This window comes from Vipera berus (genome assembly GCF_964194415.1).
Source record: "Vipera berus genome assembly, chromosome: Z".
Classification (NCBI taxonomy): Eukaryota; Metazoa; Chordata; class Lepidosauria; order Squamata; family Viperidae; genus Vipera; species Vipera berus.
Window position 1 is genome coordinate 111,608,737 of NC_138205.1, and position 15,736 is coordinate 111,624,472.

Genomic DNA, 15,736 nt, shown 5'->3' on the forward strand with positions numbered 1-15,736 from the left:
GCAATGTTGCCACTCCAGAGACAAGTCATGCATGCTGCCTCTGGGAGACGTGCATGATGTGTATTGATCCTTCTGTTCTCAGCCCTGCGTGGGGCGAGGAATTTCTGCCCTCGCGCTGCAGTGACCTTTCTTAGGTACAGCCTTTGAAGGCTGGATCCCGATGCGATCCGAAGCATCCTCCTCCTCCTCTTTCAACACGGCCACCGGAGCAAACTACCAATTTTGCCTTCTTGCCTGGCTCTTTACCCTGCTCTCAAACGCCTGAAGAGCCTCTCCAGTTTTGGCGTCCTTCTGGTTTTTGCTGCAGCCTGAGGCGGCCCCAGTTGGAGTGGGCTGATCGCGTTGTCTGCCCGGATCACAGCAGCAGGTGGCCATTCGCTAACTGCCGTTTCAAGGCAACGCTCCCGCCGCCGCCGCGCCTCCTCTCAGACGCTGCTTCTGAAGGCGGCGGGTCAGTAGCGCGGAAAGCACGGATGTCTGCCCAAGTGGCGCGTCCAGGTCTTCAGTGAGAGAGGAAATCACGCGCAGAGCCTCTCTGCCGTCCGCGTCGCGTTCAGTCAGGCCCGCGTCCTCATTGCAACCCTCCCCCGTACGCACTCGCCCCGGTTTCTCCTGCGCCCTTCCTCCCCTCCCCCCTCCCTCACGCACCCCCCGCCTCGTCCCGCCTTTCGCGACGGCATCTCTGTCTCCCTCACACACAGCCCAGGCGCTCCGGCTGCACTTCGGCAGCTTCTCAGCGGCTCCTCAGATGGCAACTCCGGGAGCTGGCTTTTGGTCCTTCGGGGCTGAGCAGGAATCTGGCGATCCGGACAACCCAGGGACAGGTAAGAATCTCTGACCCGCCTTTTTCTGGCACACAGTCAGCCCGCCGGAAGAGCAACCCGAAGCCACCTGCCTGAGCGAAGTTGCTCTACGCCTAAGTCTTCCAGGACTTTTGGCATCTCCCCATCCGACCTCGTCCCTTCTCGCCCTGAAAGGAGAGCTTCAGACCATGAAAACCCAGTCGGTCCCACTTCAGTCTGGAGGGCCATTTACCTGCTGGCCAGGGAGACCTTGCCCCGGCGAAGGAAGGCAGCCCGGGCGTCGAAACGAGGGCGAACTCAGGGCTTTCGGGCGGCGGCGAGGAGACGCGCCAAAGCTCACCAACGACCAAAAGTGAAATGGAAAGAAGGGCGGGCTGGGTGGGTGCAGGTGGGGAAGTTGGCAATCCTGGATGCGCCGCAATACTGCTTTTCTTGAGCCGATGAGATCTCCAGAGAAGCATGAGCAAGGCTGGGGATGATGGAAGCTGTGACCAATTGCAAAAGGCCCTCTTGGAAAGTTATAGATGTTACCCCCTCGGATCTAAGGTCAATCCGCGAAAAGAGAGCAGTTGAGGCTTGCTTTCTTGAGCTTAAAATCTTTCTCAGAAAGAGAAGGAGGAAAGCAATTCGCGCATCTCTATCCTAAAGCACTGCTCAGGACGCAAAAGCCTCTGGTTGCAGCCGATGGACCCTCACTTCTCAACTCATAACGTCGACAGAAAGAAATAGTGATCTATTATGTAATAAGGTCTATCCGCTGAAATCCACCCATGCATCTAATGCCAATTCTTGTTCTCCTCTGCCCTTAGCCAAAGCCTGGTGCCAGGCTGCCCAGAAGTTTACCGGAGGCATTTCAACCAAACTCTGCGGTAAGCATCCACGCCAAGAGGGACCCCATATCACCGAAAGAAACCAATTTTAAAAAATAATAATAATAATTTCGGCAATAAAAATAATCTCCTCCAAGTCCCAAGGACGCTTTCCCCAGAAATCTGGAAACTGGCGATCCTTCGAGGCGTGGGGGCAGGGAGAGACATTGGAATGGGGGGGCGCATTTCGCTCCAGTCCCCGCTGTGCCATTGACGCTTCGCCCTTTGTGTCTTTGTTAGCGCTGCTCTACGGAGATGGCGACAAGACCACGGAAACGGGAGCGACGAAGACAGACCCTGGTTTGGCCGCCAGAAAAGGGGCTTGTACCTGCAGCAAAAAGCCCTGCACTTGCCAGAAAGGAGAGCTCAACTATGCTTTCCTGCACGCCTCAGGTAACTGGCCTCTAGCCGGCCCAGGACTTGATGGTGGCGGGGAGGGGGGCAGGGAGCTGTAAAGGTGGGTGGTTAGTCAGACGTTTTGGAAGCCCTCCCGCCTTTGGGGTTTCTACTCTTCTTTAGGGGGGAGTAGAAGAAGTCGGGTAGTTCCACACGAAAGGGCATTCTGTCACTCATTCCCCCCCCAGGTGAGGCATGCGCCACCCCTTCTTGGAAAAGGAACGGAGATCAGATGCTAGCTCCGCCAGAACGCTCCTGTCTTCTCATTCAGCCACCAGAAAAATTCTGTTTTTCGATTTCACAGAGATTCCAGACCTTCTCTTCCCCTCCATCCTCCATTTTTGTATACATTTTTTTCTATATCTCCAACGTTGAAAAACCAGTTGAAATCTGCTTAAGCAAGGACTAGATTCGCTTTATATTAACTCCGGAAACACTGCCAAAAAAGCTCCTGTTGATTCCAACGCAAATAAATTACTTTTTCTTCATTTAGGTGCAACTATTTCTACAGTAAACAGTTTTCGTTTCATGGGCTACTCCTAAATTGTTTAATTTCAAACCCCACCACATCTCTTTAGGCCCAAGGAATACTCAGAGTAGGCCGGGGAACAATGCGTGTGTGTGTGCACGAGGGGGGAGAGACATGAGAAATGTAGAAATTTTGAATCCGACTGTTAAATTTGGAAGAGCTTGCCAAGAAGAATATTTATGGGACATGAATCATTCTGGCTCAATAAATCCATTTGAAAACAAACTACCGTATATTGCTGGATGACAAAATATATATAATAAATAAATGGCCTACTTTGACATCGCATAGAACTGGTCCGAATAATGTCAGTGGCTCCGCATCCAGTAATGTTGTTCTCTGTCTGAGAACTGTTGTCAAATTGACGGTTGATTCAGCACCATTTGGAGGAGAACAGCGACCAAACCGATGTTAATATTTATAAACCTAAAAAAAAGGTGGGGGAATAATGGTATTGGTAATATGTGTCTAATTTTTGAAAGAGAACTCTTCGATATTTTTTTAAAAAAATATCAAATATTTAAAATATTAATTCTTAAATATAGATTTCTGTGTTGACAATGACAGTGACACTAGGTTGACAGTGACCTGACAATATATTTCATGTTTCTGTGTCTCTCCCATTCCAGTGATTTGAACTGTACAAACAAAGCATTTACATATATTAAGGACCTGCAAATTATTACAGGGTAAAGGAATGATTTTACAAGAGTCTGCCGACTATTTCTATTGTAAGCTTAAATCTGAAAGGGTCGCATCCTGTCTTTTCCTTCTCTGCAGATCTTCTACCTGCTTCGGACGGGGAAGCGATCACCTTGGCTTTCCTACAAGATGTGATGGATATTTTGCTCCAGTACCTGGTGAAGAATTTTGACCGATCCACTAAAGTGATTGATTTCCACTACCCAAACGAGCTGCTTCAGGCATATAACTGGGAATTGGCGGATCAGCCCCAAACCTTGGAGGAAATTCTGTTGAACTGCAGGACGGCGCTGAAATACGCCATCAAAACAGGTAGGCAGACTTGGCTGACCGCGACCAGGGCAGGTTTTTGCTATTGATCATCTTGGCCACTGCAGCCTTTTCGTGCTGGGCCTTTAAGGGAAAGAGCTGCAATTTCTGGGCTGGGCGAAGGAAGAAGGGGAGCGGCGTTAATTCGATCCCGCCGCGGCTAGTGGATAGGACTCGGGACAGTGACCATCAGTGGGAGGCCGGACCCTTGAAAGACAACAATTGCTTGCCTTGTTTGTGAGGAGAGGAGGGAGCAGGTTTGATTCCGGGGACAGAATCTTCCTCTCACACACACACCCTTCAAAAAGTGCATCATTTGGAAAGTAAACACCGCCCCCCCCGCCCCCCATTTCTGTCTCCTCCGGCACAATGCCTACAGTTCATATTTCAGTTTCAGTTTCTTTCGCTTTTTAAAGGAATTTTCTGGCTGGATAAATCCGACCCAAACGGAACTGGCTGGACCTAAACGGTATAGGCCATGCCACACTAAAGATTTATAGCCTCTTATAGTGTCATCTGACCATTACTGTGCCAATATATCAATAAGACAGACATTATAGCGCCACAGCGATGGCTGGGTGACCCTCGAAAACGCTATAAATCACTCGTCAGACAATCGCTTTTAGGGTGGAAGGTGGGTGGGAACAAAGAGATGGTCGCGGGCGAAGAGGAAGAATAAAGAAAACCGCGAGCAAAGCAACAGGGCAAGAAAACGAAATATCAGTGGAATAGGAGAGTTCCTCGATTGTGCCCGGTAATACAATATTCTATTGTTATTATTTTACCGCAATGCCCCATAGCAAACGGCGGTTAGCACTCGACAGCACTCTGTGGGCGAACTCATTCCCCCAATACGTTCCACCAACCCCAGCCAGCATCATCAACCCACACTAACTTCCTACGGCTGTGTGGCTGAGTGATAAGGGTTGTATTTATCTCGGAGGCACCCAACGGGTGAAGGAAGCCTCGTCCACACATTAATATTTCTAGAGGTTACAGTTCTTCTCGCTTCCTTCTCCCTCTTCTTCTTCTTCTTCTTCTTCTTCTTCTTCTTCTTCTTCTTCTTCTGCTTTCACGGGATACTTGGCTCTCTTCCTTGGCAGAGATGAAAGTGGCTGAACGCCTTCTTGGGAATAAGCCAATGCGAGGCGGGGCGGCTCTCGCCCGACCTTCGCGGCTGATGGCCCGGTTCTCGAGATGCCAATGGAAGGAGGGAGGTCTCTCCGAAGCCAAACCTCAGAGCAGCGCAGACTCTCTTTATTTGCTACCGTGCACGGTTCTTCTGCCTCCATTCACAAATTTGGGGGAGAAGATTGAGAAAGAGGGATGCCAGAGTTAGGCATTTGGCTGGATCTTGATGTCGCACCCGCTTTCTCTTTTGTTGAAGCTGCCCTGTCTTGAATTTCGTTGCTAGCAAGGTTTTCTTTCTCTTCTTGCCTCCCGAGTGTACGGGTGACATCGATTATTTTTAAGAATATCCCTGCCAGATCAGAATGTGGGAACCATGATTGGTTGTGTAACTGGGTCGACGCACTGATTTAGGATTCATCCACCCACCCCTGATTTTAAACGAGTCTGTTTTAATTTTCAAACACTCCGATTTGGGGACACAACCTCTTCCTAATTCTTCCTGCAGGTAGCTCTCGAAAACGTGCTTTCCCTTAAAAAGGGTCGGGGATGGGGACAGCTTTTTACAGCCCCGTCCTTCTGCGCTCTCTTGGAAATCATGCCTGCGGCTTTCTCCGGATTTAAACCCAAGGAGGCCTGTAAAAAAAAATCAAGCTTAATTTAATGGCAGATTAAGAAATTTGGCGCCCTAAAAGAGCTACTCGCATTTGGGAGAAGCCTGCCCTGGAATTCACGTGGTCGTATTCCAAGGTTGCTATTGCAAGAAAACCCAGCAATCTCGGTATGATTTGTTACACCATGGTAAGAAAATCTGAAAGGAGAGAATTCTGTCCATCTCCAGCCTCCCATCCGGAAGAATCAGTCGAAGTCAGTTCTTTTCAGTTTGTAGATCCGGGATTTGTCCACCTTTCAGTCAGGCATTTTAACTGAATGAGAAAGAGTACATAGTTTAAACAGGGTTTTCCCTTTCTACCTCCTGATATCCTCCAGATGTGGTGGACCCCAGAACTTTCATGTCCAGCTTCAGTTCTCCCCTGGGAGAAGGCTGAGATAAACAGCAGTTTTATTGTGCCATATGTGGGCCAGAACAGATTTCCTGCAGCTGGACATTCTGCAGTTCATGTCAAGAATTGCACCATTTCCATGATTTTGAGTCCATCAGCATCCATGTGTTTGTCCAATCCGATGGAATATCCTTCTTTTCCAAGAATACTTTCAAAATGCTGGCTGGGAAGCCCATTCAAAGTAGCTAAACCCAATCAAAGGCAGGATAGTTGTCTGAATCAGAATGGGAACCCATGAATAATGTTTAAGCTTACAGAAGAGTCCACAGAAGGGTATTAGGGTCAGGAAGGCCACGTGAAGTTAGATCTTCCTTCCACCCTGCACGAAGGGTTTTGCAAGATCTGACCAAAAGGAAAGAGCTGGAGTGGTATCAAGAAAGGAAAAGGATGTTTACCCAAGTCTCCAAGTCTCACTCATTCATACAGATATTTCACTGAGAGATGTGTGCATGTCCATGCATGCAAAGATCTCCAAACACAAACACATATAAATTTACACATGTTTGTCTGCATTAAAAGATCCATAAATCAGATATTTTTTTCAAGAGTTGCAACTGCTGTTCATTTCTTATGTGAATAATACAGCTAATGCATTTCACACACACATATCTAACTTTCAGCAGAGGAGGAGGAACATATTATGCATCCCTTCCTTAGTAGGGAAACATAATGTATTATTTTATCTAACATACTCAGTCCCACATAAGGAAATGCAACTAGATAAATATGAGGCAATTCATAAATGATCAGTTGGTTACTGATCCAGTCGGAAGACACCCCACAGTTTACTGTAACATAAGATTAGATTAGATTAGATTAGATTAGATTAGATTAGATTAGATTAGATTAGATTAGATTAGATTAGATTAGATTAGATTAGATTAGATTAGATGATTAGATTAAAAGCACACATTAAAAATGAAATTTAGTTGCTTGCTCACAAAATGTACCCATACATAACACACATTTAAAACATACTATATGCAACATATGTATAGACCTACACCCTTACACATGTAACATATAAATATTAATCACTGTCCACCTTGAATACATAATGGAAGGAGGAAGTCTGAAAGTTCACAAGGTTAATACTGTATGGAACAAAACTGTGACTGAATCTGGATGTTCTGCTTCGGATACCATGAAGCCTCCTCCCAGAGGTAACAAGGAAAACAGGTTGTGAAGAGGATGTGTAGTGTCCCAGATGATCTGCTTGCTGATGGTGGGTATCACAGTTTTTCCCCCTGAATATTCCCCAGGGATGTACTTCAGTTGCAAAAATCTTCCAGACAATTGTTGAGAACTCCGGGAGAGTGCAGTGCCCAAACTGGTATAAATTAGATCAGAAATCAGCTAAATTTTCTTCAACCTTCCAGATCTACTAAATTGCAGAATAATCAGCTGATGTACCGGAAACTGAAATTCAAGACAAACGGAGGGCAGCAGGCTGGCAAAGGCTGAACTAAGCTAAGGGAGATGGAATGAAAAGCATATTGTTATTTAAACATGCTTCAGACTGGAGGTTTTTAAAAAGAGATTGGACTATTTGTCTGAAATGGTATAGTTTTCCTGTTTGAGCAGGATGTTGGACTAGAAGACCTCCAAGGTCCCTTCAAACTCAGTTATTCTGTTAAATCTTTTGAAACCCAAGCAGTTTCCCAATTCACTTGGCTAGAATACAGACTTAAAAAGAAAACCATATCTAATACTGTCTGAGACATAGAAAAATACACAAGTGTAACCTAGTTGCCAAGTTCTATTCTGCCACGTAATGAGACAGGATTAGGGTTAGAACATGACTTAGTCAACAAATTGTGATTAGACATGTGAGACTGCATTACTGCAGTATATGTTTACCTGTGGTTTAAATGAACCATGGTTATGCAATTAATCCAATATTTTAGATGTTTCTCACACACTAACCCTTAAATAAACTGTGGGGTTTCTGTAGTGCCTGATTCTAAAATATGGTTCAGAATAGTCAGTGATCTTTGGATCTCTTGCCATTTGTTTTCCTGGGGAGGGGAACTGTATCTGCAAATAACCTGGATTTAAAAAGAGTTGGGGTTTTTTTTTGTATTCCTGGAAATCACAAGTGCAAGGATTTCCATTAAAAAGAAAAAGAGAATTTGGAGCTGAGATTTCTAAAAAAAATAATCTCCTTATGCTTTATTGATATAAAAACTGAATGCAACAAATATGCAAACATGCTCAGATGCTTCTGTGAGAATTTGTTTAGTTCAGCTTTGCTCAGCCCAGTGTCCTGCAGCTGTATTGGACTTGACTACCACTCCTATGATCACAATGGCAAGGAATTTGGGGAGTTAAAGCACAACACTGGTGGAAGGTGCAAAGTTGAGCAAAACTAATCTAGTTTAAGTTAATAACCAATAAGACTCAACGGGGCATCCATCCGGGAGTTGCCCCGCTTTTTTTCTCCTCTCTTCTTTGTCTTAATGAAGTTCGTGGAGTCGCTTGACAACCTTCTCTTAGCCATTGCTAATTGTTTTGGCTTTATTTTAATATAAAAACTCCCTGGAACTGAGCTCATTTCTAGTGACTGCAGGAGATCTCCGTGCCGTTTTCCTGGGGGCGGGGGGAGTGGCTTCCGTTGCCTTTCAAGGGATTCTTGTCTAGTGGTTGCATCCATGAACAAACCAAGTTCGATCCTGTTTTTCTTTGTCTAACCATTACAAAGTGCGCTGTTTTCGCGTGTTGCCAGAAGCCACCTTCATTTCGGCCTTAGTGTGGCTTCCTTGGTTTGACGCAACAAGTCGTACGACTCAGGCCCCAGCCAGAGTGTCGTGCGAAGCCAGTCATTGAGCATTTTGATTGTATTTGATTGGTTTTATTGGCTCGTTCAGTCGTGCAAACCGCTTCGCGTCACCCGCAAAGCAGCTTCTAGCTAACATCCCACAACATCTGGCTTCGGATAGCTGGCTTTGCGTCGCCCCGATCACGGAAGGGGGCCTGGGGCTACCTGAACTGGAATGCAAAAATCTCGATATTTTTAATAGCCAATTACGAGGCCGTTCTTGGTGGCTGCATCTCCCGCAACAGGGAAGCTCACACACCGCCAGCCAGCCCTTCCCGCTCCTCTGTTGCCTCCAACCTCGTTGCGCGGAGCTTCCAAAAAAAAACCTGGTGCGGCGGGAGAAGAAAATCGTAAGGCGCTGAATTTGGATTTTGCTGGAGAAAGGAAACGTGAGGAGAACGGAGGAGAGAAAGCCTGGAAATTAGGGAAAGAAGATTTGGGGGGGGGGGAAATAATGTTCGGATTTTCTGCTCGGGGTGTTTCTTACCAATTAGACTAAAGACCAAGTATGCTTTATTCTAGGTTCAGTTAACTCGCGAATACTTACACAACCAATTGTGCTTCATCAAGCGAGCCGCGGTTAAACACCGTGGTTTAGCATGTTTGCGTTCCATATGCTGGAGTGTCACCCAGTGACGGTCACGTGGCAATGAACGTGGGAATGCTTGTCTTCCATGGTCAATGGAAGAGAGGTGATGGTGCATAAAAATACAGCATTTTGCAAAGAACTGTGAACAACATACGCCTGGCTTTCAGCCATCCTTTAGAGAAGGTGGATGCTAATAGAATTTGCTGCCTCAAACTTTACTGCTTCAGAGAAATATTGTCGTGGTTGTAAATATATCTCAACTTGAGATACTTTTATAGAAGCAGAAGAGAGTTGGGGTTGTGGATGTCTTTATCTGCTTGTTTACTGGGGAGGAAATTACCTGTTTTTTGAGCAGAAGTGAACATGTAAGAGAGAAAACTCCCAGGAAAAAGAATTACAGTGCAGAACTGTGTCATTCTAGTCTTGTCCAAGGTGTTGGACTACACACCTAATATTTTCATGTTTCATTCAAAGCTGGGTATTCTCACTATAACCATTTGGAGCATCTGATTGGGAAAGATTGATATAGGTCCGTGGTTGCAAACCTATGGCATATGTGCCATAGGTGGTATGCAGAGCTCTCTCTGTGGGCACGTGTGCCATCGCCCCAGTCCTAGGCCTTCAGCTGGGTTTTATAAAACCTTTTCGCTTTAGGCCTCTGCCACCGTGTGCAAAAAAAAGGTTCAATCAATCAATAAATTTCAACTTCTCATGGGAAAAAAAGATCTTGCAAAGTTGGAATTGATTGATTGAACTTTTTAGTCCCAACCAGTCTGCCGTTACCACCATGGCCATGCCCATCCAATGGGCCACATCCACCCAATTGGACACACACACCCAATGGACCACGCCCACCCGGCACCCGACGATACATAAGTGGGTTTTGGGTTGGAGTTTGGGCACTTGGTCTCTAAAAGGTTCACCATCACTGGTATAGGTTGTCCCCCTGGACTTGCTGTGTCTAAATCAAGAGAATTTAGCTGTACCTAACATATAATATTTAGTTCACCTTGGCTAATTCTGAAGAGCAAAGCAGGATCAGTCCTAGTTAATATTTGGATAGGCAACTAGCAGGAAAGCCCAGGCCTGTAGTCTGGGCTAAGAAGTCATTAAAATCTCCCCACAAAAGACAATCACCATCCAGGACCATATTCCACCTAAGAAAACTCAACTTGAAGGAGACATTAGAATGATAGCACCCTCCCATCCCCTCTGCCATGCATGGCAATCAGCTCTTCTTACAGGCTAGACTGGAGATGCTGAGAAATGTGCTAAATTTAAAATGGTATTTGTGAAATAATAGAGACATTATGCATTTTTTGCTGTTGCTCCTTGGAATCCAGCAATTAACATTTCCTTCAGAGAAAAATAGTGCCTATATTCAGACATTGTTAATTGGACCCTGGTTTCTTGGTTCACAGGATACAGTGGCTACAAACCAATCATAACTTTAGATTTTGATGACCTGTCTGACTAAAATGTGGTGTATTTATAGTCTAAAGTGTTATGGCATCAAAGCCAACATTTAGGAGTCTAAATTGCTATATTGCACTCAATGAATCAATCCACAGATGTTGTTGACCCAATAGGATGGGAATAAATACAGAAAATAAATACAAAAGAGGAGAAAGAACTACATGTAGGCCACAATTCATTATATACAGTTATCTGGGTGGAAATCTATTGAATCTATAGGCCTATAGTTTTGAAAAGGAATCCCCTTTGGACGTAAATAGCTTTTAGGATCTTGCAGAAATAACAGGATCAATGGAAAGACGAAGAATCGTGAATAGCATTAGAGATGCAAGTATCTACAAAAGGACAAAAAAGAAAACTGTAATGGAGACTCTTAACTACAAGGAATGTCCTAGCCAGTTTCGTTTAGAGTTAAGGAATCAGACTAGAAACCAGAAGATCATGAGTTCTACTCCAACCTTGGGTGACCTTGGGCCAATCATTCACTCTTAGTCACAGAAAGCAGACAATGGTGACCACCTCTGAAATCTTGCCAAAAAATCCTGCAGAGATTTGTTTGGGCAGTTGTCAGAAATCAACACAATTCGTAGGCACAAACAAAAGCCAAAATTTCAAGGAATAAAACAAGTGTATGCCTGCTAGGTCTAGTCTGTGAAGTTTGCTACCTCCCAGAAGCATAAATTAGGCATGTCAGAGAAGAATTTCCAAGATTCATCAGACTTGCTCTTCAATGTAGAGTCAAATGTACCCAGCAAAAATAATTACAATTAGTTCACACAAGTAGATTGAGGAGTCTATAACAAATAATATTTTCATCCATGCTTCCAATCTGTGGATGAAGGCTGGAAAAAGGATAGTGGTTACTGCAGGTGAATGTCTATGAAAATTATGTCAATTTCATAAAGTTCATAGCCTGCATTTTTCTATACCAATATGGGAGATAAACGTGAATTATTGTAAGAGGTAAATATGTTTTAATAGATATAAATGAAATCTAGCAGACTAATTCTCATTATTGAGATACATCTTGCTCAATAAAGGAAAGCAATAGAAATAAAGGTTCTGTTCTCATAAAGGTAAAGGTAAAGGTTCCCCCGCACATGCATGCTAGTTGTTTCCGACTCTAGGGGCCAGTGCTCATCTCCGTTTCAAAGCCGAAGAGCCAGCACTTGTCCGAGGACATCTCCGTGGTCATGTGGCCAGCATGACTAGACGCCAAAGGTGCACGGAACGCTGTTACCTTCCCACCATAGTGGTCCCTATTTTTCTACTTGCATTTTTACGTGCTTTCGAACTGCTAGGTTAGCAGAAGCTGGGATGAGTAACAGGTGCTCAGTCTGTTACGCGGCACTCGGCATTCGACCCTCCAAACTGCCGACCATCTGATTGACAAGCTCAGTGTCCTAACCCACTGAGCCATCACGTCCCTTCTGTTCTCATACTGTATGTTAAAACTATCTACAGCTGTACTGAAATATAAGGAAATGAAATTGATAGTATAGTTGAGAATATTTGTGTTAAAATAAATGGAGGAAGGAATAAAAACAGTTCCATTGCTGATATACTGCATGATTGCTCACCATTTAATCTGGAAGAAGATTAAGGCACGAAATAGTAAGCATTAGGGCAAATGGAGTCCAGCATGGTCCTAGCAAAGATTCCTGGGTTATTTTATTCATTTATTTATTACATTTATATGCCGTCCATCTCACTGTCAGGTGACTCTTGACTTATCTTGCTGCCAAGTTTTTTCTTTGAAAGGTGGTGACAAGCACAAGAGAATCAGCTAATAGGGAAGACTTTGTTGAGAAAATAGTGGCAATGTAGAGGGAAAGTGGCCATAATATTCAGAAATTCCTGATAATAAAAGAAATTCAAGCTGACTGCATTCAAATAGATACCTCCAATTTAAAAAAAGCCAATGTTAATGACTCAAAATAATAATAAGATGGATTTCATGGTGAAGGAAGCTAAATGACAAAGATAAGTGAAATTATTATACGTGTTCATAATGGCACACATTCAATTCTAGCAAATAAAACAGTGGGGGAAAAACAATGTACTGTAATCGCAGAAAAAGCTTCATGAGCATCTAAAAATAAAATAGGACACCTATTGCTGGACAGAGATGCACTACACTGAGGAAGAATATGAGCCAGGATTAGCCAGGATAGCCAGGATTCATAGTGAAAGTGCAGATTCAAATTGAAAAAAGATTTTAAAAACCACAAAATGATTCAACTTCTTCAGATGTACTCAAAACAGAAGGAAAAGAAAATCTAGCAGCTGCTTCATAAAGATAGAAAATTGTTAAAAGGTAGCAATGAAGGGGGAGTTAGCCTATATTTTGACTGAGCCTTTTTTCTGTTTTACTAAGCAATTCAAGAGAGCTAGTTTTAGGAGCACATTTTAGCTTAGGTTTGGCAGAAACATAACCAGAAAAAGGATGGAGTGCTGGAACATCACAGCTATTATTCCTATCTTCAGGAGAGAAAGGAAGATGCAGAGAATTACAGACCTTTTAGAGCCAGATGCCTATCTTTAGAGCAAATGATAAACTGCCTCATCTGTAATTATCTTGAAAATAATGCAGTGATGATTAGATGTCAGCAAGGATTTGTCAAGAAATCGTGTCAGACCAATCTCATTTCATTTTTTCAATCAGTATCCTTCCCAGAAGATTGTAGGAATGCTGTGGACATAATATCTCTTGACTTCCACAAGGCATTCGATAAAATACCCTTAGACTTCTCTGTTAATAAGGTAATAGAATATGGAATGGATTGTCTGCACTCTACCTGCCTTCTTACAAACCTGAATCCTCACCTGATTTTCAGCCAGTGTGTGCTTGGACCATTGTAAATTGGGTGATAGGATGTTTTAGATTTATGCTGTCTTGACAATTGTTTTTTATATGACATCATATTTATCTGTTTTTTTTCATTGTGAAACCACCCAGAGATATCCTGGAGTGGAATAGTTTAGAAATTTAATGAGTAAATCAACAAATGATGATGATTAAGTACAGCTAATTTTGATGAAGAGATGAACAGAACGCTTACCAACTTTGCGGATGACTCAAAATGGGGTGGAACAGTTAATAACTTTAAAAGACAGAATCAAGTTCAAAACCATCTTGATGGAATAGAGAAATAGGTTAAAAATAACAGAATGAAATTTAACAGATAAATGCATCAGTCTTCACCCACCAAAAAGAAATCATCATAAAATGGATAATCTCATAAATGTAATTCTACTACTTTTTGGAATTCCATTGCATTGATTTTTTAATTAAATATTATCTTATTTGTATATTAAATACTTTTATATTCCTTCCTCTTGTAAATAAGTGAATTATTTGTAAATAATACATAAATACAGACAGTACCGTAAACATTTTCTTTGGGTTGCGCTGAAAATCTATTACAAATGACAAATGATGGAAAAGGAGCAATGAAAATTGGAAGCATCTAATTCAAAAACTTCAAAGCACTACTAATTTATTACTTGTAATTGTCCACAGTCTAATCACCAATTACATTAAAGGAAATCTGATGCCTTATCTAGAAGTTTATGAATTCAGTTGAATGCAGTTCTCAGAATCCTTAACTAAGATAGTCAACAAATTATAGAAGATATACCTCCATCACATCTTCATGGCATCATGTTGGGATAAACTGCTCTACAGCTTGTGGCCATCTTAACATAATATATTTAGTTTGCACCTATATCTTTTTGTGATCTAGAACATACAAAGAATCACAGCCATGAGATGGCAAGTATATCACATTGCTGTGATAGATAGATAGATAGATAGATAGATAGATAGATAGATAGATAGATAGATAGATAGATAGATAGATAGATAGATAGATAGATAAATAGTTGTGGGTAATCAGGAGCCTATAAATTAGTTGGGAATTGTGAGTCTCTCTCCATAGCAAAAAATCTGGACTTGATGTGGTGGCATCTTCTTGGACAGTTTTCCTGGCCTAGTCGATCAGATTCCCAAGATGGTGGACGTGCTGGGCTGAGCTCTGCAAGTTCCAGCAGTCAGGCGTCCCCAGGAGCCCCTCAGGGGTGCATTTGTACCTCTGTGTTGGGGGGGTAGCAGTTGGCAACAGGTTGGGCAACGAGGCTGTTGGCTGTGGACTTCCATTCTGCTTGTTGCCTGGTTCGTCCTCTCGCCGTTCTCGCCGTTCTCGGCGGTGCCTCCGAGCCGCTCCCGGGCCGTTCCTTTCGGTGGCGGCATTTTCATCATCCTGAGCCGCCCCTGGATCATTGGTGTCGGCAGCGGCGGTGTTTTTCGGGTTGTTTCGAGCCTGCTTCTGATGGATGGTTGTCTCGATCCGTCTCCGATGGCAGCAGCGGCGCTTTCGACCAGTTTTTGGCGGGGGCGTTTTCGGCGGTGGTGGCGATGGCGGCAGCGGCGTTCCCGGGCCGCTTTCGGCCGTTTCTGGCGGCGTCAACGGCATCTTCGGGCCGTTTTTGGGCCACTTGCGTCGGTGGCGGTGGTATATTGGGCCTTCTGGCCCGTTTCCCCGGCGGCGACGTCTTTGGGCCGTTTTTGGGCCGTTTTCGCCGCCATCGGCGGCGTTTTCAGTGATGACGGCGGCGGTGCTTGTGGCGGCATTTTTCCGGCGGCAGCAATTGTTTCGACGGTGGTTTGGCCCTCGATTCGCTCCTGTCCCTTGGCTGCCCCGTTTGTCCCGGATGGCTTGGCGTCCTCAGCGACCTCGGCGGTTTTCGAAGGGGCTCGGGTCAGCCGGTTAAGTCCGATGAAGCCCGGTGGAACCCAGCCGAGTTTGGTCGGACTGGAGGAGCCCAGAAGACCTGACTTACATCTTGGACGGCCGCGCTCTGGAAGGCCCCATCTAGTGGATGGTTGGGGGCCCATGGAGTTGCGGCTAGGACTAGCGTCTGGAATGGTGGAGCGCCGGAGGAACTGTGATGGTGTCTTGAGTGGCCGACCATTGATAGACGGGACTACTATGCCCTATTATACATCTGCCTCGTACGAACATTTGCCTAATTCTTCTGCATATCATCCCCA

At 44.3% G+C, this 15,736-nt stretch overlaps 1 protein-coding gene across 1 annotated transcript in view; it reads left to right on the forward strand.

Annotated features, from left to right (window-relative positions):
- Positions 1 to 748: 748 nt before the first annotated feature.
- GAD2 (glutamate decarboxylase 2) overlaps positions 749 to 15,736 on the forward strand; it is a gene marked incomplete at both ends in the record, with an annotated part of 54,247 nt that continues 39,259 nt past the window's right edge. Inside the window, 4 exons of the mRNA XM_081343604.1 lie at positions 749 to 824; positions 1,613 to 1,672; positions 1,913 to 2,065; positions 3,378 to 3,611. Of these exons, the coding sequence (XP_081199730.1) occupies positions 749 to 824; positions 1,613 to 1,672; positions 1,913 to 2,065; positions 3,378 to 3,611 (523 nt within the window). The remainder of the gene's footprint in view (positions 825 to 1,612; positions 1,673 to 1,912; positions 2,066 to 3,377; positions 3,612 to 15,736) is intronic.